Here is a 25757-nt window from a genome sequence, read left to right as displayed (position 1 = left end):
TAATTGGACAGTTGACTCAAAAAGCCATTTCATGGACAGATGTGGGCTATTCCTACATTATTTCTACATCAATTAAGCAGGTAAAAGGTCTGGAGTTGATTCTAAGTGTTCCATTTGCATTTGGAAGCTGTTGCTCTGAACCCACATAATGCAGTCAAAGGAGCTCTCCATGCAAGTGAAACAGACAGTTGTTAGGCTTCAAAAACAAAACAAATCCATCAGAGAGATAGCAGGAACATTAGGAGTGGCCAAATCAACAGTTTGTTTGGTACATTCTGAGAAAAAAAAAGAATGCACTGGTGAGCTCATAAAAAGGCCTGGACGTCCACGGAGAACAATGGTGGTGGATGATCGGAGGATCCTCTCCATGGTAAAGAAAAACCCTTTCACAACATCCAGCCACGTGAAGAACACTCTCCATGAGAAGCGAGTAGGTGTGTGTAGGTGTGTCACTGTCAAAGTTTACAATCAAGAGAAGACTTCACGAGAGAAAATACAGAGGATTCACCATAAGGCGCAAACAAGGCCAGATTAGACTGCCAAAAAACATCTAAAAAAGCCAGACCACTTCTGGAAAAGCATTCTTTGGATGGCTGAAATTAAGATCAACCTGTACCAGAATGACGAGAAGAAAAAAGTATGGAGGACGCTTGGAACAGCTCATGATCCAAAGCATACAACATCATCTGTGAAACATGGTGGAGCAGTGTGATGGCATGACTGTGCATGGCTTCCAGTGGCACTGGGTTACTGGTGTTTAGAGATGATGTGACAGAAGACAGAAGCAGCTGGATGAATTCTGAAGTGTATACACTGACTTAGGGTGCAATTAGATTTAATTTCTTCATGAATGTTAAGTTTAGTAAGTAGATTTTACTTAATAATAGTGAGTAAGTTGTACTTACTCACTATTATTAAAATAGAGCAGTAAAATTTACTTAAAATGTGTTCGTGCAATTTGTTACCAAAATTTTTTTAAGTAAATCTTAATAGTTATTTTTTTCAGTGTAGGGATATACTCTCTGCCCAGATTCAGCCAAATGCAGCAAAATTGATTGGGCGGCGCTTCATAGTACAAACGGACTATGACCCAAAACATACAACAAAAGCAACCCAGGAGATGTCAGTGACTTCCAGACTTAAGGGAGTCATTGCCTGCAAAGGATTCTCAACAAAATATTAAAAATGAACATTTTTTTTATCATATTTATTTGTCCAATTACATTTAAGCCCCTGAAAATGGGGGGACTGTATAAAAATGCTTGTAATTCCTATAAGCATTTTATGTTATGTTTTTGTTCAACCCCTTGAATTAAAGCTTAAAGTCTGAACATCAATTTCATCTTGATTGTTTCATTTTAATTCTATTCTGGTGGCATACAGAGCCAAAATGATGAAAACTGTGACAGTGTCCAAATATATATGGACCTAACTGTATATAAAAAATGGTTACTAATGTGAATTCTATTTACAAAAGGTCAGATTGAAGTCATTGAAGGATCAAAATTATGGAGTACATAAAAAAAATGTTATTTTTTTCACTAATATTCAATTTTCACTAACATTTTATAATTAAAAAAATGTGTTAAATTAGAAAAATAGAAGCACAGTCAATAGTGATCTCAGATTTCTGGACCCTACTGATTTAAATTAACAGATTATTTATTTATTTATTTTTGCCATGTTGTGATGCCTACTGCTTTAAGGGTCTGGTTTCCTTCTGCCACCTCCCACCCAAACCCTAATTACTAATCCAGCACACAATAGCAGGGAAGAAGACGAGAGAGGGAAGGAGTAAGAGGAAGGTGTGAGCTGCTATTCTGACACTCTCCGGCATGTGCAGCATATTTGTAAACATCGTTAATCACAGATTAGCAGATGGGGGTGTTAATTGCACCTGTGGAAATAACATGACCCAAAGGATGCTTCTATTTACCGCCTTCAGATGGCATTTTCGCACGGGGCGGGTGAGATGGAAAAATAAGAAGGCTTTGCTTGTGACACAAGCAGCCTGTATTTGAATGACGCTCCAAAATGTTGTCACCCAGTCTCACGATTGAACCCCCTCTCTTCCCATCTCACACCTCACATGTTACTCTAAAGTGAGACCCAGCTTCACTTTGCTGTTCTCCCTCCCGTCAGACTGAGATGGAAGAGTGCTGTTCCCCTGACCACCTGCTACCCGCCGCACTGAAATCCAGACACTGTACACACTGAGCCAATGACATGATCTCACTGCCCATAGCTAATTAGAGATGTGTTATTAAAAATATGAATTAAAAACCTCATGAATCAGCTTGACATTCCCTATTAAAAAAAAATAATAATAAAAGTTTGAGTGGGAAACATACAGAGTTTTTGACTTTTTAAATAACCAGTTGGTTTAAGCTACTTCACAGTCATCTATGATGCAAATGGCTACTTGCCATCAATCAATATTTGGGGCAGGATATTGTCATACTAGTATCTAATTGGATGAGAGCCTGTGAAGTGCAAGATGAGTCATCAACATTTTTGGTCTGTGTATCCCTGAAAACTGTCATTTTGAGATATGCAATACAAATTAAGTATATACACAACCTTAAAGCTAAATGACCTGTATTAGAGGCCACAAATCTCCTTTGATTTCATATGGTTTCTAAATGCTTTATAATTGTAACTTTTCTTTCTTCATTCATTGTTGAATTATGATGTGATGTTTTGTCATGTTAACGTGAAATAAAAAATTAAAGCTGTAGTGTATCATTTTGCACCAGTAGCACCACATAAAATTGTAAAAACAGCCTCTTTTTCTAAAGAAGTTTCCTAAACGCGGCTACCAAGTTTTTGGAAAAATATAAAGAATGATCTCAACCAAAAATTGTCAATGTACTTTTATATCACTTATGCCGAGTTCACACTGTTTGCCCCCTAAACTTAATAACTGGTTGGGCCACCCTTAGCAGCAACAACTGCAATCAAGCGTTTGCGATAACTTGCAATGAGTCTGTTACAGCGCTGTGGAGGAATTTTGGTCCACTCATCTATGCAGAATGATTTCTGACTGAAAAACACATCGGCGATGACCTACAGCCAATGAGAGACAAGATACCGGGCAGATGGAAGTTCGGGGAGGAGTTATAGACCAGAATCTCAGTATTTTAATAGATATATGAACAATTATATCATCCAGAAACAAGCACAAACATTTGCTTGACCAGCCACAACATCAGCATAACAGTTACTGCTAAATTATTTACCTCCAACTCTCTTTGCAGAACACCCAATCCCTGTTCCCTGCATCTCCCTCCTGCATAATCTGTTTCTCTTTTTCTCCTTGTAGCTGGAAATCTGCTCACAGACTATTTGCGGGCTGTATATATATTTAAAATAATTCCAGTCTCGCTCGAGAACGAGTCTGACGCATGCGGGTTCTCGCGTTATTTCCTTATCACTTCTCGCGTGTGTTTTGTTGTGAAACGTAGCCTAGTTTGCGGACCAGACAGAGCTGTCAGCGATTCTTCCTATTGTGAAGTCATGCAGTGTGAAACCCCCTGTCGCCGATCCATCGTGCAATGTGAACACAGCAGCAACTGAATGCTACCCCAGATAGATAGATACAGTGTGAAAACAACGGCGATTCGACAAGTTTGAAAATCGTGCAGTGTGAACTCGGCATTACATTACATTAATGCATTACATAATGTTATTACATTGTTAAATAATTAAATTAAACATTTTACATTATTCATTAAATTAAACATTTTAGAACATAAAAGACTGAGCTACTTTACTATAATGTCTCATTATAGTGATTACATTCTATCATATGTTCTATTATGAGAATTAAATAACTTAATTATTAGTTTAGTTATTAGTAATTTAATAATAGTTCTCATTATAATACTTTGCATTATATCTTGTATTGTAATATATAATACAAACAAGACAATATTGCATTATGAGATTATATTATTATAATAGTGCATCATGTCTCTCGATAATATATTGAGACATATATACAGTGGTGTGAAAAAGTGTTGGCCCCCTTCCTGATTTCTTATTTTTTTGCATGTTTGTCACACTTTAATGTTTCAGATCAAACAAACTTAAATATTAGTAAAAGATAACACAAGATGCAGTTTTTAAATGAAGGTTTTTATTATTAAAGGAAAACAAAATCCAAAACTACATGACCCTGTGTGAAGAAGTGTTTGCCCCCCATTAAAACTGTGGTTTATCACACCTGAGTTCAATTTCTCTAGCCACACCCAGGCCTGATTACTGCCACACCTGTTCGCAATCAAGAAATCTCTTAAATAGGACCTGCCTGACAAAGTGAAGTAGACATTGATTTTTCCGTACATTTACTGACAGTCACCACTGATAAGCTACCACTAAATATTGTAGAAACTTAATTTGCTATAAAGTTGCTTTGCAAAGATTTGTATCGTGAAAAGCGCTATACAAATAAACTTGAATTGAATTGGTCTTAATCAATTCTATGCTATCATATACTATTTTATTATGATGGCAATTAAATATAGTTTAATAATAGTCATTACAATAATGCAATACATTCTATCTACTATTGATATTGATAAAAAAAAACAAATATTGTTATATTATTGCAATCTCTAGATTGTTTTAAATATTTTAAAAAGACACTTTGGCTTTATCAAATCACAATCACGTGACAGTTCCAGGTATGCATGTGATATCCTTACAAGGTCAACAAAGTCCGTATGGTTTTATTCTGCTGTCATGCAGTGAAATTAGTCCTTTGAACTAATTCTCAAGCAGCTGCCCACTACAGTCTCCCTCTCACACACACACACACACACACACAGCTGCTTCCTACACTCATATGCCCCAGCATGCCCCACGCCCAGCCTTAGCAGCAGCAGTCTCGATCAATCAGGCTCCTCCCATGCAGTGATTGCTAATTGATGCACTAATCCAGTCGTTAAGTACTGTGCCAAAGAGCTCGGGAGTGCGTCCAAAATAAACACCTGCCGTCTCTCATCAATGTGTTTTGCTTCTACAAAACGAATCGAAGGGGACGGTGCAGTTGCACACTTACCGTGCATGAGAACCAACACACAGAGGAGGCCGAGATATGACTGGCACGATCAGTGACATGACAACACAATGCATTTGATAAAAATAGCATGAGTGACAGTCAGTGAATATGAAACTTTCAGGCTAGAAAACAATAGTGCGCAAAAGAGATTGGGAAAAATGTTTTGGATGAAACCAGATTCATCCACCTGGACAGTGTACAGACTCTCAAGGCAGAGAATATATTATATATCAGCATATATAAATAGGATGCTAGGTCTACACAATGTCAAAAATGTGACAATCCCAGTTTGAAGTAAAGGATCTATTAGCAACGGGGGGTCTGTTGAAGATGCATGGATATGGGTAAGGGTCTACACAAGTCCTCGTTTTGGTTACCCCATCACACTGAATGGCTGTAGCCCCTGATGCCCTCTTTCATTCAGTGGAAACGCAAACTCTAATATTACATGAAATTACTTCTGCAATCCTCAATGTAATCTACCCTACTTTATTCTAATGATTGTCATCTTGACAGAGGTCTCTGCAGACTCTTCATTTTGTGTCGCCAAATGTGACATGCTACTGCCACCCAGTGAAGCAAAACAGTACAACACCCTTTCAGACCAGGCAAATCGAGTTCAAATACATGAAAGAGATTGATGTTCTTAAACAGATATTTTTACTTTCTTTACTTTCTTCAAATGATTTTCATTTTCAAATACATGAGATATTTGAATTGGTCATGTGTTTAAAAAAAATGTAATGGTGGATGCAATGTGATTATAAAAAAAATTATAAAACATTTATGCATGTTCATAACAATAGCACTGTCATAAAGATATAGTGCAGAGATAGAAACATTCATAAAATGTACCAATGAGATAAAGATCTATATAGATTGATATATATAATAATAATAATTCATTACATTTATATAGTGCTTTTCTAGGCACTCAAAGCGTTTTACATTGTCAGGGGGTATCTCCTCATCCACCACCAGTGTGCAGCATCCACCTGGATCACTGTGTCCAGTGAGTGAATACAAATCGCAACTTCACCTCTAAATATTTTTCAGGAAAAATAACCACAAATAATAGGGGCATTAATGGTGTAACGGACAAAACGTTACTTGGTTTTATTATTGTAGTTTCGCTCCACTTTTCTTGTTGGTTTCATAGTGTGATGTATTTGGGTCACATGTAGTACCACTAGGAGCAGCTTGTGGGCGCTATTGCCTGGAGGTAACCGGACATATAAGCCCGACCACCATAGAGTAAGTCAGTTCGTTATCACAGTGCAGGTTACGGAGGGTGTCATGTACGGAAAAATGCGGTGAAGGTTCAAAACGTTAGAACGGCGGAAGGAATAACATATGCTGAGGCTTTGAAGAAAGTAAATCAGATACCTAAAGTAACTGAAACGTGCATTTAAATTGATTATGGTTTATTTGTTGGTTTTTGCACCTGTATGTGTATATATACACACTTGTGGGAAGAATAAATTAGGATACAAAGATCATTTGTGTTGTGAAGAGTATTTTAATCAGTACATGTTAAAAATCTGTTGAACCCCTCAGAGTAACAGCTTTAAAGAAACGAGGTGTTACAATGGTTACTATTGTTACTGTGCATATATTGTTGCTTTATTTAAGAGAGGGATGCACAATATATTGGTACCATATTAGTTATTGACCAATATTTTATTTTAATTCTAGTATTACATTATACTTTGTTTATGCTCATTTCTCCTATTTTTATTTTACTTTTGCCATAATTTAGCAGTCTAAGTTAATCTTTAAAAACACTTAATTTATTATTAATAATAATTAGGTAGATATAATGTCAAAATGAATATCCATTTTTCACACTGTACATTATTCACTTGTATCATTTAGAACAACTTGTTTTAGTGTTTTATTTTTAATTAAGACAAAATAGTATAGAATTTTAAAATCAGCCATTTATAGGGCCATAACAAAAAATAATGAACAGCTTATTGTATCAGAAATGAAATATATCAGTGCAACCATAATTTAAATATATTGTGTTGAAGCAACAATATATTTTAAAGCATTATATACCAAATACAAAAGCTACCTCAGCTATGCATACGCCTGTAACACCAAAAGAGACATTATATGTGAAGCTCACACTCATAAAGCTGTTGGTGGTCTCTCTGTTTCTGTTCTACAAACCTGTGTGAGCTCACTCACAATAGGCCACACAGCCTCTCGCTCACTTCCCAAAGCTTCTTGGCCAAGGCATCGTCCCGTCCGTGAGCGCTAACATTCTGCAGGGCAGAGGAAGAGAAGTACCGTCCACTCAGAGGCTCGAGTCCCTCCTGCAAAGCACAGTAAAGCGTGGTCTGGGCACCTCCCTCTGGGTCCAGGAAAAACAGCTTGGACATGGGCAGGAAAAGCAGCTTCTGCAGCACACCCATATTTCGACCGATCTCAGTTGCGATTACACCTATAAAGATGAGACAATGAAGAAAATGTAGGGGGGAAAAAGGAATCATAATACTTGTGACATGATAGCAGACAAAAACTGCCCCACTAACCTGGATGCAGGCAATAGCAAGTGACACTCGTCCCTTCCAGTCGGTTTGCGAGCTCACGGGTAAAGAGCACATTACACAGTTTGCTGTGGCAGTAGGCTCTGAACGCATGCCAGGACGATTGACCTGTGACCACATCCTTCTACGTGTTGAGAAGGTTGAAATCCACAGACCCCAGCCGATGCAGCAGGGCAGACACGTTGATGACGCGGCTGTGCTCTGCCTGCTTTAGACGATCCAACAGCAACAGCGTCAGCAAAAAGTGGCCCATGTGGTTGACGCCAAACGCCATGCCAAAACCATCTTCAGTTCTGCCTGATGCTATAAGACCTAGAGAGAAAGCCTCACACACTGAGGGTGTTTACAGGTGGCTGGTTTGGTTTGATTAAAATGAATTGTGGTGCAATTGCTCTATTAGTGTGGTTAATTTAAATAAGTGTGAACACTGCCATCCGAACCTTGGTGTGCACCAAACAAGCAGCAGACCAAAACCCACTTAAACAGGTGAGTCTCGGTATACTTCCAAAAGAACTCTGGTGTGGTTCAACTGAAATATGAATGCAACGTACGGACCATAGACTGTATGGTACGGACCAAGACATCTAAACAATCCAAAAACAGGATAGAATCCTCAAGCAAATCTGGTTCTTCTCATCATAAGAGCTATGTTGCCCATTACAGTTAGATATAGGCTTTGAAACCGTCATCTCCTTACAGCAAGCAATGGTGGAAGTAGACATATACAACAAGAGCATTTGACCCAGCACGCAGCAGTTTTAGATGTTTGGTAAGTTCGTAAAATACAGTACATGTCATAAAAGCTGTCCAATCATGTTTTGATTGTATTATGCCATTTGTTTTGTATCTTTAGGTTCAGAGTTAAAAATGACAGTGTGAACGCAAAGCAAACCAGGACTAAATGTATCATTTACTTTTTAGACCCAGTTCAAAAGAACTGAACTACAAGTGTAAACTCCCTGAAACAACATTTCAGAAACAATGAAACTCTTCTCAATTTACCTGCATTGTTAATGAGCAAGTCGAGTCTCAGTTCACTCTTCAGAAAGTCTCTGCAAAATCACGTACGGACTTCAAACTGGCCAGGTCCAGATGCATGTAGAGTACCTCAGGGTTCCCGCTTTCCTGAGGGATATACATAATGTCTTTCTTTTAGACTTGTATCAGAGAAATTATAAGAACCTGGAGGAACTGGGGTTAGGAGATGAGTTCACCTTTCTTATGTCATAAACTGCAACTTCAGATTTCTCTTTGTTTCTGCAGGCGAGGATCACTCGGGGCCCCTCTCTTGGCTAGATCCAAGGCTGTGGTTTTGCCAATGCCTGTATTACTCCCTGCATACAGATTATTGATTACTCAACCCTGAGCCAGTGTTAAATGTCCTCTAATGTACAGCAAACTAATTACAATAGACATAGACATAATTAACATAAAATAAAAAATTCTAACAAATCAAATAAATGTATTGTACTTAAGTACTACTGACAGTGGTACTTAAATATAACTGTATACAACTTTGATAAGTATAACCACTATCGAATGACAATCTAAGTTAGCAAGCAGTTCAGTTTTTTTTTAGGTTTAAGTGGTATTGAGTTGGATTGGATTGTTTAATATGAAAAGCGTTTAAATGATAACAACCTGTGACAACTGCGGTTTTTCCCTTTAACGTCACGTTGATCTTAAATCTGGCTCCTTTAAACAGGCTGTAATAAATCAGTATGTATGCAGCAAGCACACTGACAACAACACAGACATTATTTCCTTTGAGCGCGTTAATTAAAGGATGTTGCAGTTTTTCAAAGTTTAGGAGAGCACATGTGTGCCGCCTGTTATCGTGTTTATGTTTTCGTAACTGTCAGCTACAGCTTCCGGGCTTTAACTTCTGACAAGCGCTGGGTGGCGCAGTTTCTCTACGTCAGGAGTGAACATAGGCGGATTAACCATATGGGCAATTGGGCAAGTGCCCAAGGGGGCACCACGCAAATAAATGTTCTGCGATAAAACAAGCGATGTATTCTCAAACGTCTATCTAGCCGTGGCCTATACATAGGCTACCCTTTCATTAGAATGTACTAAGTTCTATGAACGTTTTGTTAAAAGGTTTTTTTTTTTCTCATGCGTGAAACAGAGGATGCGCGATCTATCACCAGATTCACACATAGGCTCCTACTGCGTGAACCCGTGCGTTTTCGTTTCGACGGCCATATATTACTCAAAACAGATTCTAGGAGCATGCTGTCGCGCAACTCCCGTCTCTTCAACTGAAATGCCTCGCTCATGGATGTGTGAATCCGCTACAGAGCGTCAGTCTTGCGCTTTCACGTTGTACTTTGCAGCCATTGGCAATCAAGAACCCATAAATTTTTTTTTTTTTTTTTTTGGTATATAAAAAAATTACAATGTCTTGACAAACAAAATGTAAAACTCATTTTTATTTTATTTAACTCATAAAAACTCGAGATTAAAAACAACATATTTTATTATACTTTTAATATAGAGGATAAAGTATATTATTTATATATTATATGGGAGGGACAATTATTAGATAACTTTGGGCATTTTTTTAGATTTTGTAAACTTCTAGCTTCTAATACATGTATTATATACAGAATATAATCATTTTGTCAAAAAAAAAAAAGATTCTGATTGTGATGATTCAACTGATTAATTTAAAAATCATTTGAATCCAACATGTAGTTTAAATTAATTTCTCGAAGGGAATTGTCAATATTTATAATATTTGGTACATTGTTTTTGCATGTCATCGTGACCTGTGACAGGCAAGGAAAATCAACACTGCACCAAAAAATAGGTGAAAACAATAACTCTTTGATAAATGAACTTTTATTTATTTTCAGCCTCTTTTGTCCCTACCCTATTTTGTCCCAGTAATCAAAAACCCTTGGTCATTAAGCCTTTTTAACAGGATATTTTGGTGGTAATGATGGTCCAATTTTGTGACATTACAATTTGGGCCATTTTACAAAGTTTGAAACTACACTACATGCATCAAACAAACTCTCACAAGAGGTAGTTTCCATAAGTGTACCTTTATTGATCTCTTTTGCACAGACTGCATCATGACAGCGATGAGGAGCAAAGCTTAAGTCACACCACTGTGCCGCTCACAGAATCAGTCCGCTTGAGTTCTTCCTCTCACTCTTTTCTTTCAAATAGATGGCATGCAGAAAGAAGAAAGCGGTGTAAACATCTACCGAATGCACCAGACGTTCAGCCTGTGCTGGGCTTGCTGGTATCGGAATGAAGGGGTGGAGGTGAGGAAGAGGTGAAGGAGGAAGAGGAGGAGGAAGTGGGCGAGGGAGGAAGGGAGCTGGGCGAGCTGGCCTCACTGCTGAACCCGGCGGAGGGACTGCACCTGGAAGGTCTGGGCGTGGGAGCCCCACTCCCTGTAGTGTTTGTACTCGCCGCCATGGTGGTCACACTCCATGATGTACTGGTAACCACGGTAACCAGGGTACTGGTAACAAACCCAGCTACATGCAGTGAGAAAACACATGACAAATACAAACTGAGATCCCTAATATTCCAAGTATCTCAAATATTACAGCACCTGAATCTAACGGTGTATTGCAGGGGTGTCCAACTAACAACCTGCAGATTTTAGCTCCAACCTGCTTGTCTGGAAATTTCTAGTGAGTCTAAAGACCTTCAGTGCATCTGAAATCGCATACTGTCTGATTAGGTGCTACATTTGAATTTGAACTTACTTTGCGACCTTTAAAAAATGATCTATTATGAACAGTGCTGTGTAGTAATGTCACAAAGTCATTGCTGTTTTCATGTTCATTAATGTTTGTTCATGTAATGCAGAGAATCCCAAACTTTTTTGTCAGCCAAACTTGTTTGACCTAAAATATTTACACGAAGATCCCTGAGATTTAAGTTAATATTTCAATAATTTATCATCACATTTGCATGTTCACAGTTCTCTGATGATGGTTAATGGTCACATTAACATGCAGGTAAACATATTAAATTAAATTTCTATTTTTATTACTTAATCATTTAGGTTTTATATTTTAAAATAATTTATTCATCTTAATTTTAAATTTTTATGATTTAGTTAATTATTAACTTTTCATTAACTCACAAACCCACTGCATTTTTTTATGTTTAATGCACTACATGTTGTTGATTACAATGGAATAAATGGAATATGTATATTTTTTTCTTTTTATATATCAATATGGTACACAATAATCCCAATCTAATTTATGTTATATGCAAATTAGGTCAAAAGAAATCTAAAAGTAATCAAAAAATATTTAGGATATATTAGTAATCTAACAGATTACATTAGTCACTATTTTCACATTAAATTTCGTCATGTAATTTGTAATCAGTAACAGACTACAATTTGTAAGTAATCTTCCCAGCACAAGTATGAATATTGGTCAAATTCATCTTAATATGGCCATTGACAAATCCTCTCCTATGGCCTCATGGGATAGCACAGTGTCCATCAAATGCACACTTCAGAATCTCGTTGGAAACAATAGGTCGTCCAGGTACTTTTCACCTACTATTTTCCAAATACTGTATACATTCAGACATACTTTTTTTGCATATTATACAGTAGAGAAGTATTTGATTTTTGAATGCAATACTTGATTAGCTGGTTAATTTGTGTTTAATTAGGGTTGTAGCTAAACTCTGCAGGACAGTGGCCATCCAGGAACAGGTTTGGACAGCCCTGGTGTAGCGAGAGAGACAAGTATGGTACTCACGCCCCACTTTGCACCTGCATTGATCCGATCTCGTTGGAGGGCCAGCCCATGGCCTGGAGAGAGGGGTAGTCATCGGTTATCTCCCACTGGTGTCCAATAAAGTTCTCCCGCTCAAAGACGGTAATCTTTGACTCCTTGTGGTTCTGCACAGATCATAACAATGGGAGAGATTGTATTTTATTTGGAGAGACTGGTAAATCATTTCACCACTGATAAGTTGACATGGTTTCAGACTCACAGCAGAGCAGATTGGCCGGAAGGACATTAGCCTCTCAATGTGGTAGGCATTGCTGCCGCTCCAAGACTCCCAGCGAGGGTAGTCGCCTCTTTCCAAGATGAACTGCTGCCCACAGAAGCTGGAGTGTTCATAGCCCACCCAGCTGTTTAAATAGACACATGTACACAGAAAATTGGCATAATACAACAACAACATGGACTCTTTTAGATGTGTGTGTCTGTGAGTGCATGACTTACGCGCCACACTCTACCTTCAGAGAGCGGACATTGTCCATGCCACATTCCATGATGTTCTGACAGGCTGAGGTGAACTCCATGCGCTTGCCTTGGAAGTTCTCTTGGTCATAGACTGTGAGCTATACACATATTCACAGACATAACAGAGATGAGATTCAAAGCATTCAATAGCATTTTGCATGATTTCATAGCCATCAAGTGTTTACTTGCCTTCCATGGCCCAAGTGGCATGGGATTAGTCAGAGCCATCCTTGAAGATATCTCAATGCTGATAGACCTGAAGAACAGAGATATGCAAAAAAAAAAAAAGGTGTGGGTTCTATATAATTTATGACAAGTGTACAAATAGCCTGAGGATAATGAACAAGAAAGATATGGCAGCCAAATGCCTTTGTTGCTCCAACAAGTTAGACCTAACAAAATAAATCATACTGATTCTCTCTGCTGATTTAGACGATATAATCCAAACATAACAGAATAAAACCACCTTTAACTGAAATAGAAAAGACAGGTTTATGGCCAAAACATGAGGCCTTAAACAAAAAGTATACACAAACCTACAAATTGCATAGATTATATCAGATTTAGCCAAAAGCATTAGTAAAAAAAAAAAAAACTATCAATGTCAGGAATGTTTTGTTATGCAAAGCATAGAATGCCTAGTCTTTTTTATTTTAAATACATTTTAATAAAAAATATTTATTTAAGTTTAGTGTAGTCTTTTGGTTTACATTTAATTTTCTGAAATGCCAATAAAAGTCATTTTAATTTTTCTGAAATGCCAATAAAAATCATTTTAATGTAATTCAATTTAATAATTTAACTTAATTTAATTGATTTAAATTAATACTAATTTAATCTGTTGATTTACATTCAATTTTCTGAAATGCCAATATGACAAAAAAAGTGTCCATGCATACTTTGTAAAAAAAAACGCCCACATATATGCTTGCTATGTTTGAGTTTTTAATTGTGTATACATGATAGTGCACCCCTCGTTTGAGTTTGCAAAGCATGCTAAAAGATGATCACAGTGGCTGAAAGGACAACCATTAAGGGCTTACCTGACCTACCCAACAAATAGCTGCAAGCGCTCAGGAGTTCCACACAACGGTCTCCAGACCACCAACTAAGGGCTCTATTTATATGTAGCATGACAGAAAGGGAAGACTGGCCACAGGGCAGGCAGGAGTCAGCACTTTGCCCCAGGCCTCATTGTTTTGGACTGAGCCTTTGGCTTTACCCAGCTCACAATGCCATCTGCCGTAGCCAGGGAGGCATCGTGCCTACTGGCATCTGCCACAGGAGTGGATGCCAGGCACAATGATTCCATGCATGTTTTTACATATGACCGGAGCGTACGGCAAAACACAAATGCTTGCATAAACACAAGCAAGCTGTTTCGACTTAAGATTGTTCCAGCAAAGACAACACAAACAGTGACTTCCAGGTTTTCAAAAATGGTTGGTAAAAGCATCGCAACCACCAAAAAAGCTTAAAGATAGTCAAAGAATGGTGGTTTTTAAGTGTTATCTGTCATTAAAAGTCCATTTTTATCCTGCACTGAGACTCGTCTGCTCTCCCCTCGCCACAGTTACAGCCACAGAGTGATTCAGAGACCCACTTCCACCTGCCTTTACATACTCGCACACATATGCATACATACGCAATAGGTCCTTACAAGCACATCCATTCAACATCCATGTCCTGCCCACTCCTTTGACTTTATGCAAAGCAGGCTGCATGGATGGGGCCCAGTGTCGCACTAGGAGGTCCATGACTAAGTAAAATGAAGCGTAAATAAGAAGATTAATAATCAATTTTCAGCTTTTTAGGTAAGTGTCAATGTGGTTCTTCAATGAGACATACTTTTTGATGGTCAAATGTGTTTGACTGTGTGAATAATTACATGCATCAATATTTATAATTGTTTAATATTTAATAGTCTGGCAAATGTTGTGCATCTGTTTTTTACTCTTAACTTAAGCTCCAAATCCTTGACAACTTAAAATTGAACTGTAACCACCAAATAAAACTGCTGAAGCTTCACACAACGGCAACAAGTCCTCTTTCTCTCAATGGAGAGGTCTGTGGCCAGTCTACTGAGGTCAGCACATTGCTAGCTGTGCTGTAGAGAGTGAATGAGTGTATGTTTGAAAGAGAGAGTTGAAGGGATAGGGGCTGTGGAGAACCACGCTTTCTGCTGATGGAGGTAGACATCAGACATCCAGCCGCGGCCTGAAACAAAGCAATGAGCAGAGTCAGCAGGGTCACAGAGATAAGCCTGCACTCCAAACCCCTCCAAACACCCATCACTTTTAGCCAATAGCCTGGTCTCATTCTGCTCTAGAAGTACTGCTAGCATATATATATGTATATAAAACCCATTCGAAGCATGAAGCCCTTTTACATTTGGACCTTGGCATCCTTTCCTTCGCCAGCACTCCTATTACATTCCATTGCTCTGTGCCTGACTGCAAAATTTTGGTGAGATTTGATTGGGGAGGTGGACATTTCAGAATGGCCACACTTTAAATAAGCTTGCTGTGACTGGAGAATGTATAGCGATAGATGTTTTTGACTGATTTGAGTACAAAGATTAATAGGTATTAGAATAATTTCTGAAGGATCATGTAACACTGAGGACAGCAGTAATAGTTGCTTTGCCACGAGGAATAAAGAATATTCTAAAATATTTTAAAATAGAACATTGTAATAACATTTCAGAATATTACTGTTTTTCCTGTGTGTTTTTTTTTTTTTTTTAATTCAATAATCTTTTAAATAAGCTTGTTGTGATTGGAGAATGTATAGAGATAGATTTTTTGATTGATTTGACTGATTTGAGTACAAAGATATTAGAATAATTTCTAATAAATAAATTACTGTAAACTGTAGACTACTGCAATGACCGTTTTGCAATCAGGAATAAATTATTACTGAAAATATCTAAAAATAGAAAACTCTTTTTTATTGTAATAATATTTCACAGTATTACGTTTTTTTTTAAATCAAATTTAATAAGAAACCCATTTTAGTTATTTCAGAGTAGCCGTCCTATAAATAAGCTTGTTTGGGGAACATAAAGATATAGATATAGATTTAGATATTTTTGCCTGATTTGAGTAAAGAAGATTATTTAGATATTAGAATAATTTCTGAAGGATCATGTGACACTGAAGTTTGGAGTAATGGCTGCTGAAAATTAAGCTTTGCCATCAAAGGAATAAATAACATTTTTTAAATATATTAAGATAGTAAACAGTTATTTTAAATTGTAATAATATTTCACAATATTACCGTTTTTGCTGCCCTTTAAATAAACTTCCTGTGATTTGGGAAATGTAAAGATATATAGATTTAGATGCTTTTCACTGATTTGAGTAAGGAAGATTCAAACTTATTACTTTATAGAAAAGACCTTGTAAAAAAATTAACTTGACTGATTTCCCAACACTGATAATGGATTCTGTATAAAATGTGTGACTACAACAAAGTATTAATCTTAATCTGTTATTAACAGCTTCAGCCATGTCACACACTGCTGTACAAGGAAGTATGGGTAGTCGCTATGCCACAGGATTGAGCTCCCACAGAGTATGTCAAATCTGCCATGTTCTTACTAGATTCCCACTTTTTCATCTAATATTGCCATTACATGTGTGATGTCAAAGATGCACTTGCTGAATGATTTGTCTTTACTGTGTGTTCTCTGATCAGATATATCTGTTTGAGTATGAGAATTTCCAAGGGCGCATGATGGAGCTGAGTGGAGAGTGTCGTAACATCTGTAACAAGGGGTTAAACCGTGTGGGCTCCATCAGAGTGGAGTGTGGGCCGTAAGTACTCATCTGACAAATCATATGCATGATATTAATAATAATAATCATAAGATGAGAGGAGAATGAAAAATATATGGTGGTGGTGATGATGATGATGATGATGGTGATTATTATTATTATTATTACACAAAATTCAGATGTTTTGGATACAATTATTTTAAGAAATTAATATTTTTATTTTGGAAGGATATGTTAAAACTGATCAGAAGTGACAGTAAACAAAGAACCATGATAAAATGTATCACAGTTTCCACAGAAATATTAAGCTGCACAACTGCTTTCAACACTGATAATAATAAGAAATCTTTCTTAAAACAAATCAGCATATTAGAATGATTTCTGAAGGATCATGTGACACTAAAGAGAAGACTGCAGTAATGACTGCTGAAATAGAGAAGTTATTCTAAATGACTTAAATACATTTAAATAACTTTAAAAAATAATGACAAATTAAGTTATTTTAAAAAAATTATTTATTTGTAATAATTTTACATTGTAATAATAGTAATGGCTATTCATCTTTCATCTATTCATCTGAAAATTCATCTTGTCATTTTAAAATATATTAAATTAAAAAACTGTCTTTTTAAAATTAGAATACTATTTCATATTATTACTGTTGTATTATTTGTTTATTTATTTGCTTTCTTTCTTTTCAATAAATGGGCTGCGTTAAGCATAATAGAAAAAAATTTAAAAATCATAACGACCCCAACATTTTTAATGGTAATGTTATAAAGGAGCAATTTAAATGGGAAGTCCATTAAAAAAGATAAACGTCCTAATTTTATATTTTCCATAGATCAAATAATGAAAAATTTAAAAATAAATAAATACAAATATTTTTGTAATTCTTTTTTATTTGTTAACTCCACATCTAATCAGTCACACAAAACCACTGTTAACTAGCACTGATTATAATAAAATCTGATTCATAAATACACTATTTTTTTCTATACTGTAAATGCAGTAGATGTAAACAGAGCATTTACAGTACATGTGTCCTTTACCATCTTGCAGATGGGTAGGTTTTGAGCAACAGGATATGACCGGTGAGATGTTCATGCTTGAGAGGGGCGAATACCCACGCTGGGACACTTGGTCCAACAGCTACCGTTGTGATCGTCTCATGTCTGTCCGGCCCGTTAGAATGGTGGGTGACCGTTGCATCACTCCATTTCCCACTTCATCCCCAACCAACCAATACAGGAACACAGTAACAAACTTATGGCCTTTCTACATGTAGGACCCACAGGACCATAGGATCTGTCTGTATGAATGCATGCACTTTGATGGTCGTAAGATGGAGGTTTCTGAAGAAGACATCCCAAGTTTGTGCTGCTATGGCTTCCAGGACAGAGTCGCCAGCATTAAAGTAAATGGTGGAACGTAAGTGATTTAGCATCTCTTACATATTACAAAAAGATGATTACCTATTTGATGTCACCTTATCAATTAACGTATGCTACGTTCATTCCTACTTTAGGTGGGTTGGATATCAGTATCCAGGCTACCGTGGATACCAGTACCTGTTTGAATTTGGATCCTACAAACACTGGAATGAATGGGGCGCCCATCACCCCCAGATCCAGTCTGTGCGAAGAGTGAGGGACATGCACACGCATCCCAGAGGCTGCTTCGAGATGGCATAAGGAACGGCACACGGCATGGACAGGTGGACACAACAAAACCCTGCAGAGAAACCCTGTGGAATGTTAAAAAAAAAAAATCTTCATATTCAAAAAGAGCTGCTCTAAATAGGAATGAACTATCATGTGTTCATGTGTGTCATGACTGGTTGCAGAACCAGTTTTAAGTACAGCATTTTACATCCAACCGCTTAGTTAAAAATAAGTTTAGCAAATGGATAAAACAATTTTATGTCCCAAATGTAATGCTTGTTGAAGAATTCATCAGTTTTGTTTGATAGTTTTGCATCATTGCATGTTTTTTGCTCTACCCAAACCTCCTAGCATACCATCCACAAATGACCTAAAGACTTAATCAGAATCTATTTCTAATTTAGCTGCTAAACCCTGCAGGGAATAGTCATTGAACCAGAAGGAGGTGCAATTCAGCACCTCAGCATACTCAACCTTCTCCTGCTTCATCACAGCACATGATCTAGAAGCTCAACCAGTATCGTGATGATCAAGGTTCTCAACATGGCAGGCTGGATGGGAAGAGAAGAACTGCTTTTCTTCCTCTTGTTCCTGGTACAGATTTCAGACATCCTTTATTTTCTAAATAGAGGAGAACCTGCAACACTTTATCTTCCTCAGGGATGCTGGCATCTAAAACACATTTACTTGAAAATAAATAAACAAAAATAAAAGATTTTAAAGCACAATTATTGTACAATGTCCTTAATTCATTGCTCTGCTCTCATATTAACAGTGCTTAGACTAGAGAACACATTAGGTGAATTGTTTAATTATATAATTCATCATGCATAATAAATGAGGTAACAAGAAAAATTAAAACAATAACTGATATACACACTAGCTGGTAGTGGATAGTTGATATATGAAGAAAAAAAATCCCTTGCAAAAATTAACGATGGTTTAATTATAGTAAAAACTGTATAGTAACCATGGTTTTTTGGCGTATTGATTACGATTTGTATAACCACAGTTTTACTACAAATACCATGGTTAAACTATAGTCCACGAGTTCGCCTGCCCATCCAGTCCTGATGGTTAATGGTAAACGAACTTGGCTTGCTGTCCTTAATGGAGGCTCAGCTTGAGCACCGAGTTCAACCCCCCATTGGAGTACTACCTAGAGGGAGAAAAACAGAAATAGAGGAGGAGATGGGGAGGTGGAGGGATGCTGGAAGAATTGACGCTGGGACCATGCAACGAGAGCTGCTTATTTAGGCTCGCAATGTTCATTGACAGGACTGAATGATAAGGCTCCTCCCTAACCTACGTTTGGAACTTCATTTAGTGTTGCAAAACCATGGTTAATTTGTGGTTACCATGGATTAACTATAGAACCATGTTTTTTTTGGTTTTATATGAAGTTCCAAATGTAGGTTGGGGAGGAGCCTAATTATTCAGTCCTGTCAGTCATCATTACGAGCCTATATAAGCAGCTCTCATTGCGCCGTCCCAGTGTCAATTCTTCCGGCATCCCTCCACCTCCTCCTCTATTTCTGTTTATCTCCCTCTAGGTAGTACCGCAATGGGGGATTGAACTCGGCGCTCAAGCCGAGCCTTGGGTTCGAGCCTCCATTAAAGACAGCGAGCCAAGTTCGTTTACCCTTAACCAGCAGGACTGGGTGGGCAGACGAGCTCATGAATTGTAGTAAAACCATGATTAATTTTTGTAAGGGTTGTTGATAGATAGATAGATAGATAGATAAGATAGATAGATAGATAGATAGGTAGTGAAAATAGCCTAGCTAAAAACAATCTCTCGCTCTATGTATATGTATATGCACAAAAAAAGTATTTTCAAATGAAATAGCAGACATTACTTTAAAACAGAATTGACTTTCGAACCGTCTGCCCACTTCCTTCTGCAAGTTAATACTGTTCATCTCTCTAGGGTTTTGCTCGATTACATGAAGTGGTTGCTTTAATACCTTCAGCAGCAGGCAGACATGCAGATTACAGAGCTAGAGCCACTCGCCCTAGGAAAGGAGTAAAATAACTCAATATCTTTAGAAGACTGACTGGCTGGGGGAGGTGAATGCGCTATTCTTGTATCCGTAAAAAGGCTGCGTTAAATAACGACAACGCATAACACAGCAGAGGTGAGGCAAACAAACGGCCCTTGCCAGAGAGGTTGGGTGGGTGAGAAGACTGCAACTCGTGCACGAACAGCAGCATCGTATAGCATTTAGAGATGAAAGTGAAGCAAGGCTGCGCCGCGGATGTTCCGTGTACGACCGAAGAGGTTTTGTTAAACAGCACAGAAATAACGCCGGAGGATGTACTCGGGCTGCAGAAGATCACAGACAGTAAGTTCAGTAACATCAATGTCACTCTCAAACAGGAAGCTTCCGCTGACGAGCTGCTCTGCTAACTTACACTGTTGCACATTTACCAGTGCGAAATTGCAGGTTTCGCTCCTGCATGTTTAGTCTCGCGGTTTGTGTTTTATTCAGTCGCGCGCTGTGACATTCTAAGTACGAAACATTTAGCGTCTGCGTCTTTGTATGGTCTTCATTTTGGCCGAACGAACCCAGTGATATGGTTCATTCGGCTCTTCCTTGGTAAATAAACAACACTGTGGACATTTCCATGTACTGACTGACAGTGACGACGTATGCTATTAAGTTTACTGATGAATGGGCTGAGAATTGAGAAATATGTCCATTATTTATGGTCGAAGTGGACGGAACACCGTAGTAAAATACTCGGACAGTGATTCCTGCACGACTGTTCATCAGCGTTGCGAATGAATGACTCTTTTGAGCCGGTTCTTTTTAGCAAAGCAAAACTATAGTCCGACAGCTATGACTAATGTAGTCCGCTTCTCGAACGAATGACTCTTATGAGCCGGTTCTTTTTAGTGAATCAAAACACTTACTAATCACTGTGTATTAATCTGACGTAGGTTCATATGAAAACGTGTAGTCAAAGATATACATTTTGTGTTTTGTTGTAATCAATGGCATTTCATTAAAAAAAAATAGGCTGAAAGAAAGAAAGAAAGAAAGGTATGAAATATAGGCTAGTTATTGTTTGTTTAATCAAACAACAACAGTTAACGTAGGGCAAATTTTAAAGGACCTCTAAAAAGTCTGTAAAAAGTCATTAAATACAAGAGTTATACACATGCCTATCTGTTAACCGAGATAGCCTAACTGATTCTCAGGTGTGATTGTTTTGCAAAAAAATTTCCAGAATCTAAATAAGATAGCCTACCTTATGATTAGAGGATCATTTGTATCCATTATTCATTTTTAATGAAGGTTTTTATGTCCATGTAAGATTACAAAGTTATTACTCTTGCTGAAGCTCATACTATCTGGGAAGGTTTTCTCAAAACAGGCTTCAGCATTTACTTCAATTACTGTTTAAGTACTGTAAGTACTGTAGCACACACTTAAATAGGGTTATTACAGTTAACTAAAAATCCATTAAAATATTACTTGAAATTAAATATATAATAACTAAAAATATAAAATAACAAAAACTTTATTTCAGCTAGTTAAAGGTTCATTGTGTCGCCTGCCAATGATGTCATAACCCCTCGATTTCCGGTTTTGTTTTGTAGAAAACATTGAAACACCAAAGACGCTTTAATATGTTGTGCGTTTTATTAGACCGGTGACGAGTGCACAGAGTAGCATTATTATTATAACAGAACTTTCAAATGTATCTAGTATGATAAACCAGCGCTGCTTTTTTTCCCCCCACATACGCACGACCGGAAGGAGCGGAAGCGGTCGACTGTGGCATAATAAAAGCTCCGCTGCTTTCGAGCCGTGTGTCACGCTCGTTCAGCAGCCTCGTTTCGCTTAGATGTCTTTCAGCCTCACCCTGCTTCATTCTACTACGTTAATAAATCATTAGCTCATCCATGAACATGATTTCTGCCCGAGTCCCGTCGGATTGCATCGGCTGTGGGGATGAAGACCACAACTCCCATGATTCCACACTCAGTCACTGCGTCATCAAACTACACCTTTGTCTCTTTGTTTATTTTGAATACGCGCCCTCCAGCGGCGAAAATGACATATTGTGCCTTTAATCTGATCAATTTGATGATTATGTAACATATTATTGTGTTGAAAATCTATTATAATGCAATGTGTTAGAATTTGATTTGACTAATGATACTTAAAAAGGAAGTAAAATTCTGATTTACTCATTCAAGAACTGTTTCTTCTTCACTAGTTAGCTTACAATTTAATTACAATTAAAAAGAGGACCTTGTTGGTTCAGTATATTATAATTTTTGCATGTATCACTTCGTCAGGAAATCAGATGCTAAGCTTTAGTACAGCTGGATGACTCAATATTGCTTGTGAGCTGTTGTTCTGGCTGTTTTAATGTTGTCTTGCTCATTGCTCCAGCATGCAAGGCACTCTATCTGGCACTTAAACAAAGATAACTGAGCAAAGACCAGATCTGTTAAATGCAACTGCTCAGTTTCTACAGATTTCAGATCATCAACAGTTTTTACATCACTGGCAATGTCACAACTTACTGAAAGACATTTGCATTACTGTTACCCTTATCTCATGACTTCTTACAGACCATAAAGAATAGTTCACTTGGAAATAATAGCTACTCTCTCATCTTTGCCATCACTTGTTGTTGTGAGTCATTAGCTCTGAAATATGAGTGGTTTGTGGTTGAAAAATCAACAGTGTATTCTTATCCTGAGTTTTAAAACATCTACTTGAATAAATATATTTACAAATGCGTGGAAGAGAAGTGCTGAGAAATCACTCTCCTTTATTTAAACGGAAAAAAAACATGTCTGTCTAATCATTTGAATTAGCGCTCTAAAAATAAAAGCTGCTCTTGTTTAAGGCTGCTATTCTGAGGAAAGTGGATATTTGTATGCAAGCTTGCTTTTTTGTCTTCTTTAACTCGTTACTGTTATAAACAAGAATGCAGTGTATATTTAAGTGATAAAATAGTATAAATGTAAGTTATGTTAAATAAATGTTGCGATTTCATTAGGGAAATTGATTGACTTTTTAGCAAATGGTTACATCCTTCTATCTTTAGTTTAACTGCTCAGTTTGGCACTTTAGTTAGAGTGTTTGGAAACTTAATAAAGGATGAATTATATGGTGTTTAGATACGCACATTATGCCTCATAAATCTAAATGAACCTGTGTGGTCTTGTAAATGAACGCTGGATCGATCATAATCTGTGTTTGTTATACGCAGCAGTTCCTTTTGTTTACCCAAAAATAACAGGTGGTAGTTATCCTGGATTTGATTCAGAAGATATGTTGCTAGGTGACAGCATTAGAAGCAGTAAAGAGAGGCTCCTTGGTGGTTTGGAAAGCTACATTGACACTTGACTGCCACATTGCTCTGATTATTTCTGTTTTGATAATGATTTGCACACATTTGACGTTTTGTCAGATAATCTAAAAATCACACAGATACTGCTTAATATAAATGAATTGACTTGGCTATGTTAGGTTACACAAGCAAAAACATCTTTAAGGAACAGGCAGAAATAACTCATTAATGTAACAACTGCACATTTTCACTTTTTTATAGTTCACAAATAAAGCAGATGCTTCATAAACAAACCAGGAGCTTTGCCCACTTGATGTGAGGTTTTTTAGGCAATCATCTTGGACCACTGGACCATTGAACTTTAAAATGACACATGGTTACACTTATAATGAGGCCTCCATCATGAAAACTGAGTTATGAAAACTAGATATTTATTTTATTTTTAAAATGTATCAGCTAAACATTATAAATAATTGACTAAACTTAAAATAATGCCTCCATCATGAAAACTGGGTTATGAAACTAGGTATTCTATGTTATACATTATAAGTTATACTATATTTAAAAACTTTACTATCGGAGTATTAAAAATAAATGACTAAACTTAAGATGCCTCCATGAAAATGGGTTATGAAATGAGATAAGTTTTTAAATGTACCTGCTCAACATTCTAAATAATTGACTACACTTATAATAATGCATTCACTCTGAAAATGTTATGTTGTTATATTAATATTTTACCTTCTCAATATAAAAAATAATTGACCACTTATGATGCCTGCAGCATGAAAATGTGGTTATAAAAACTAGATAACAGTATTTATTTGTTTGTTTGTTTTATCTTCTAATTTAATATTAAAAATACTGTGTTGTCCAAATTATTTCTCTTTCCTTTTTCCATTTTAAAGCATACAAATCTCACTAAATAAAGTTTAAATTACTGAGATTTACACTTAAAAATATGCACTATTATTTATGTTGACATGAGCTGTCTCTGTTCATCTGTAGTCTCTCTTCACCTCTTCACTGACTATTTGTATTTTTGCACTCACACACAGCAGTGCTCACATACAGTAGATTGGTCCCACTGTGTGCCAATTCATGAGGTTAAGTAAACATAGCAAAACATTTCCCTGAACAATTTATTGAGTGCTATAAAGGTGTTGATATAACAAGCACGTTTTGTGGTATTAGCAAGTGCAGTAAAAAAAAAAAAAAAAAAAGGTGAAATATGCAAAGTAGCTATCTGTTTCTTGTCTATTCAAGTTTCAGTTCCGCTCTGAATCGGCTCTTGTGCGAATGTGTCAATATCCGGGACATGTTTGAAAACTACTAATTCCATAGGACATTTTTTAGTGAATGATTAATGATTGATTGTTTAAAGTTTTCATTTGTCATTTTCATCATCACATATCTGATTTGTGACAGTTTTGTGGAATTCTGCCATTTTTTATTTTTTATTTTTTCCATCAGCATAATTATTTTCATGCTTACATGAAATAGTTAATGATTTCATTAATAAACCACAATATAAAGCTGTTTTAAAGCCTGAGCAGATGTTAGTATTTTGCCTTCCCTTTCTCAGACTGGCACACTTCTGAAGCAGAGGAGCTATAAATATCTCAAGTGATTGGCTAAATCCAGTGTTGCCTGTCTGTTAACTAACAGGAAGCTTGGGTAGAGGATAGGTGGGACGTCTGCACTGTCCCACGGGAAGGAAGTGATATACTCAGCCTGTAGTGTTGAGCTCATCTCAGTGTCATCCTAGCAGAGATGGACCTCTCAAAAGTTAGAGTTGTCCCAAATCCCCTTAGCATCTCCCAATCCTGGCCATGTGATGGTGAACAATGTAAGCTTCTTAAGTATAATCCATCCCAGGAAGAAGAGGGCTGACACAGCTGCTCCTCGCACCTCATGCGCCTCTTCTGGGAGTCTGGCATGAGCTAAGAGGGACGCATGTGAAAGGGCATGATAAGATTGGACTGACCCAAGTCATTAACTCCAGGCCACAAATAAATCACCACATATAGTATTTGGACAGTTAAGTTGCACTGTATGTCATTGCATTAGGTTTTTAAACTGGGGTCCAGGGACACCAAAGGAATGCTTTGCTTATGGGTCTCATATATATA

At 37.1% G+C, this 25757-nt stretch overlaps 3 protein-coding genes and 1 pseudogene across 5 annotated transcripts in view; 2 read left to right on the top strand and 2 right to left on the bottom strand.

Moving 5' to 3' along the window:
* Positions 1-7157: 7157 nt before the first annotated feature.
* Positions 7158-9475, bottom strand: LOC107743717 (dehydrogenase/reductase SDR family member 13-like; annotated as a pseudogene).
* A 1176-nt stretch (positions 9476-10651) lies between these two features.
* cryba1a (crystallin, beta A1a) lies at positions 10652-13988 on the bottom strand. Of its 2 annotated transcripts, none has more exons than XM_016557132.1 (6): positions 13907-13988; positions 13053-13119; positions 12843-12961; positions 12607-12748; positions 12369-12511; positions 10652-11114 (listed from the first exon to the last, which is right to left on the bottom strand). In XM_016557132.1, exons 2-6 carry the CDS (start codon positions 13089-13091, stop codon positions 10967-10969), a joined length of 591 nt encoding a protein of 196 aa, XP_016412618.1. In that variant the 5' UTR covers positions 13092-13119; positions 13907-13988; the 3' UTR covers positions 10652-10966. The 2 variants fall into 2 exon arrangements, with proteins under 2 accessions (XP_016412618.1, XP_016412619.1); XM_016557133.1 differs by having other exon boundaries at positions 13916-13971.
* A 1243-nt stretch (positions 13989-15231) lies between these two features.
* On the top strand, positions 15232-19028 carry crybb1l3 (crystallin, beta B1, like 3). Its single transcript, XM_016557131.1, has 6 exons — positions 15232-15329; positions 16366-16439; positions 16563-16681; positions 17705-17837; positions 17931-18073; positions 18171-19028. Exons 2-6 carry the CDS (start codon positions 16374-16376, stop codon positions 18334-18336), a joined length of 627 nt encoding a protein of 208 aa, XP_016412617.1. The 5' UTR covers positions 15232-15329; positions 16366-16373; the 3' UTR covers positions 18337-19028.
* Positions 19029-20220: 1192 nt separating this feature from the next.
* The window catches only part of LOC107743736 (protein unc-119 homolog A-like), a 15922-nt gene continuing 10385 nt past the window's right edge, over positions 20221-25757 (top strand). The window contains exon 1 of one of the 2 annotated variants that reach the window (XM_016557130.1): positions 20221-20651. In XM_016557130.1, the coding sequence (XP_016412616.1) occupies positions 20537-20651 (115 nt within the window). In that variant the 5' untranslated portion in view covers positions 20221-20536. The remainder of the gene's footprint in view (positions 20652-25757) is intronic. The other variant, XM_016557129.1, reaches the window with a different exon arrangement.

The sequence above is a fragment of the Sinocyclocheilus rhinocerous genome, unplaced genomic scaffold (assembly GCF_001515625.1).
Source record: "Sinocyclocheilus rhinocerous isolate Xijiao unplaced genomic scaffold, SAMN03320098_v1.1 scaffold166, whole genome shotgun sequence".
NCBI lineage: Eukaryota > Metazoa > Chordata > Actinopteri > Cypriniformes > Cyprinidae > Sinocyclocheilus > Sinocyclocheilus rhinocerous.
The sequence above is the reverse complement of the archived record's forward strand: the minus strand, read 5'-3'. Positions and strand labels throughout refer to the sequence as shown.

Excerpts from the sequence above, each read along its gene's own strand:
- crybb1l3 (XM_016557131.1), top strand. The coding sequence starts at position 16,374 with ATGTCACACACTGCTGTACAAGGAAGTATGGGTAGTCGCTATGCCACA. Across the intron at positions 16,440-16,562 it reads CAGGATTGAGCTCCCACAGA|ATATATCTGTTTGAGTATGA; the intron begins GTATGTCAAATC and ends TTCTCTGATCAG. Across the intron at positions 17,838-17,930 it reads CTGTCCGGCCCGTTAGAATG|GACCCACAGGACCATAGGAT; the intron begins GTGGGTGACCGT and ends TTCTACATGTAG.
- cryba1a (XM_016557132.1), bottom strand. The coding sequence starts at position 13,091 with ATGGCTCTGACTAATCCCATGCCACTTGGGCCATGGAAG. Across the intron at positions 12,962-13,052 it reads TGCCACTTGGGCCATGGAAG|CTCACAGTCTATGACCAAGA; the intron begins GCAAGTAAACAC and ends ATATGTGTATAG. Across the intron at positions 12,512-12,606 it reads TCCGGCCAATCTGCTCTGCT|AACCACAAGGAGTCAAAGAT; the intron begins GTGAGTCTGAAA and ends TGATCTGTGCAG.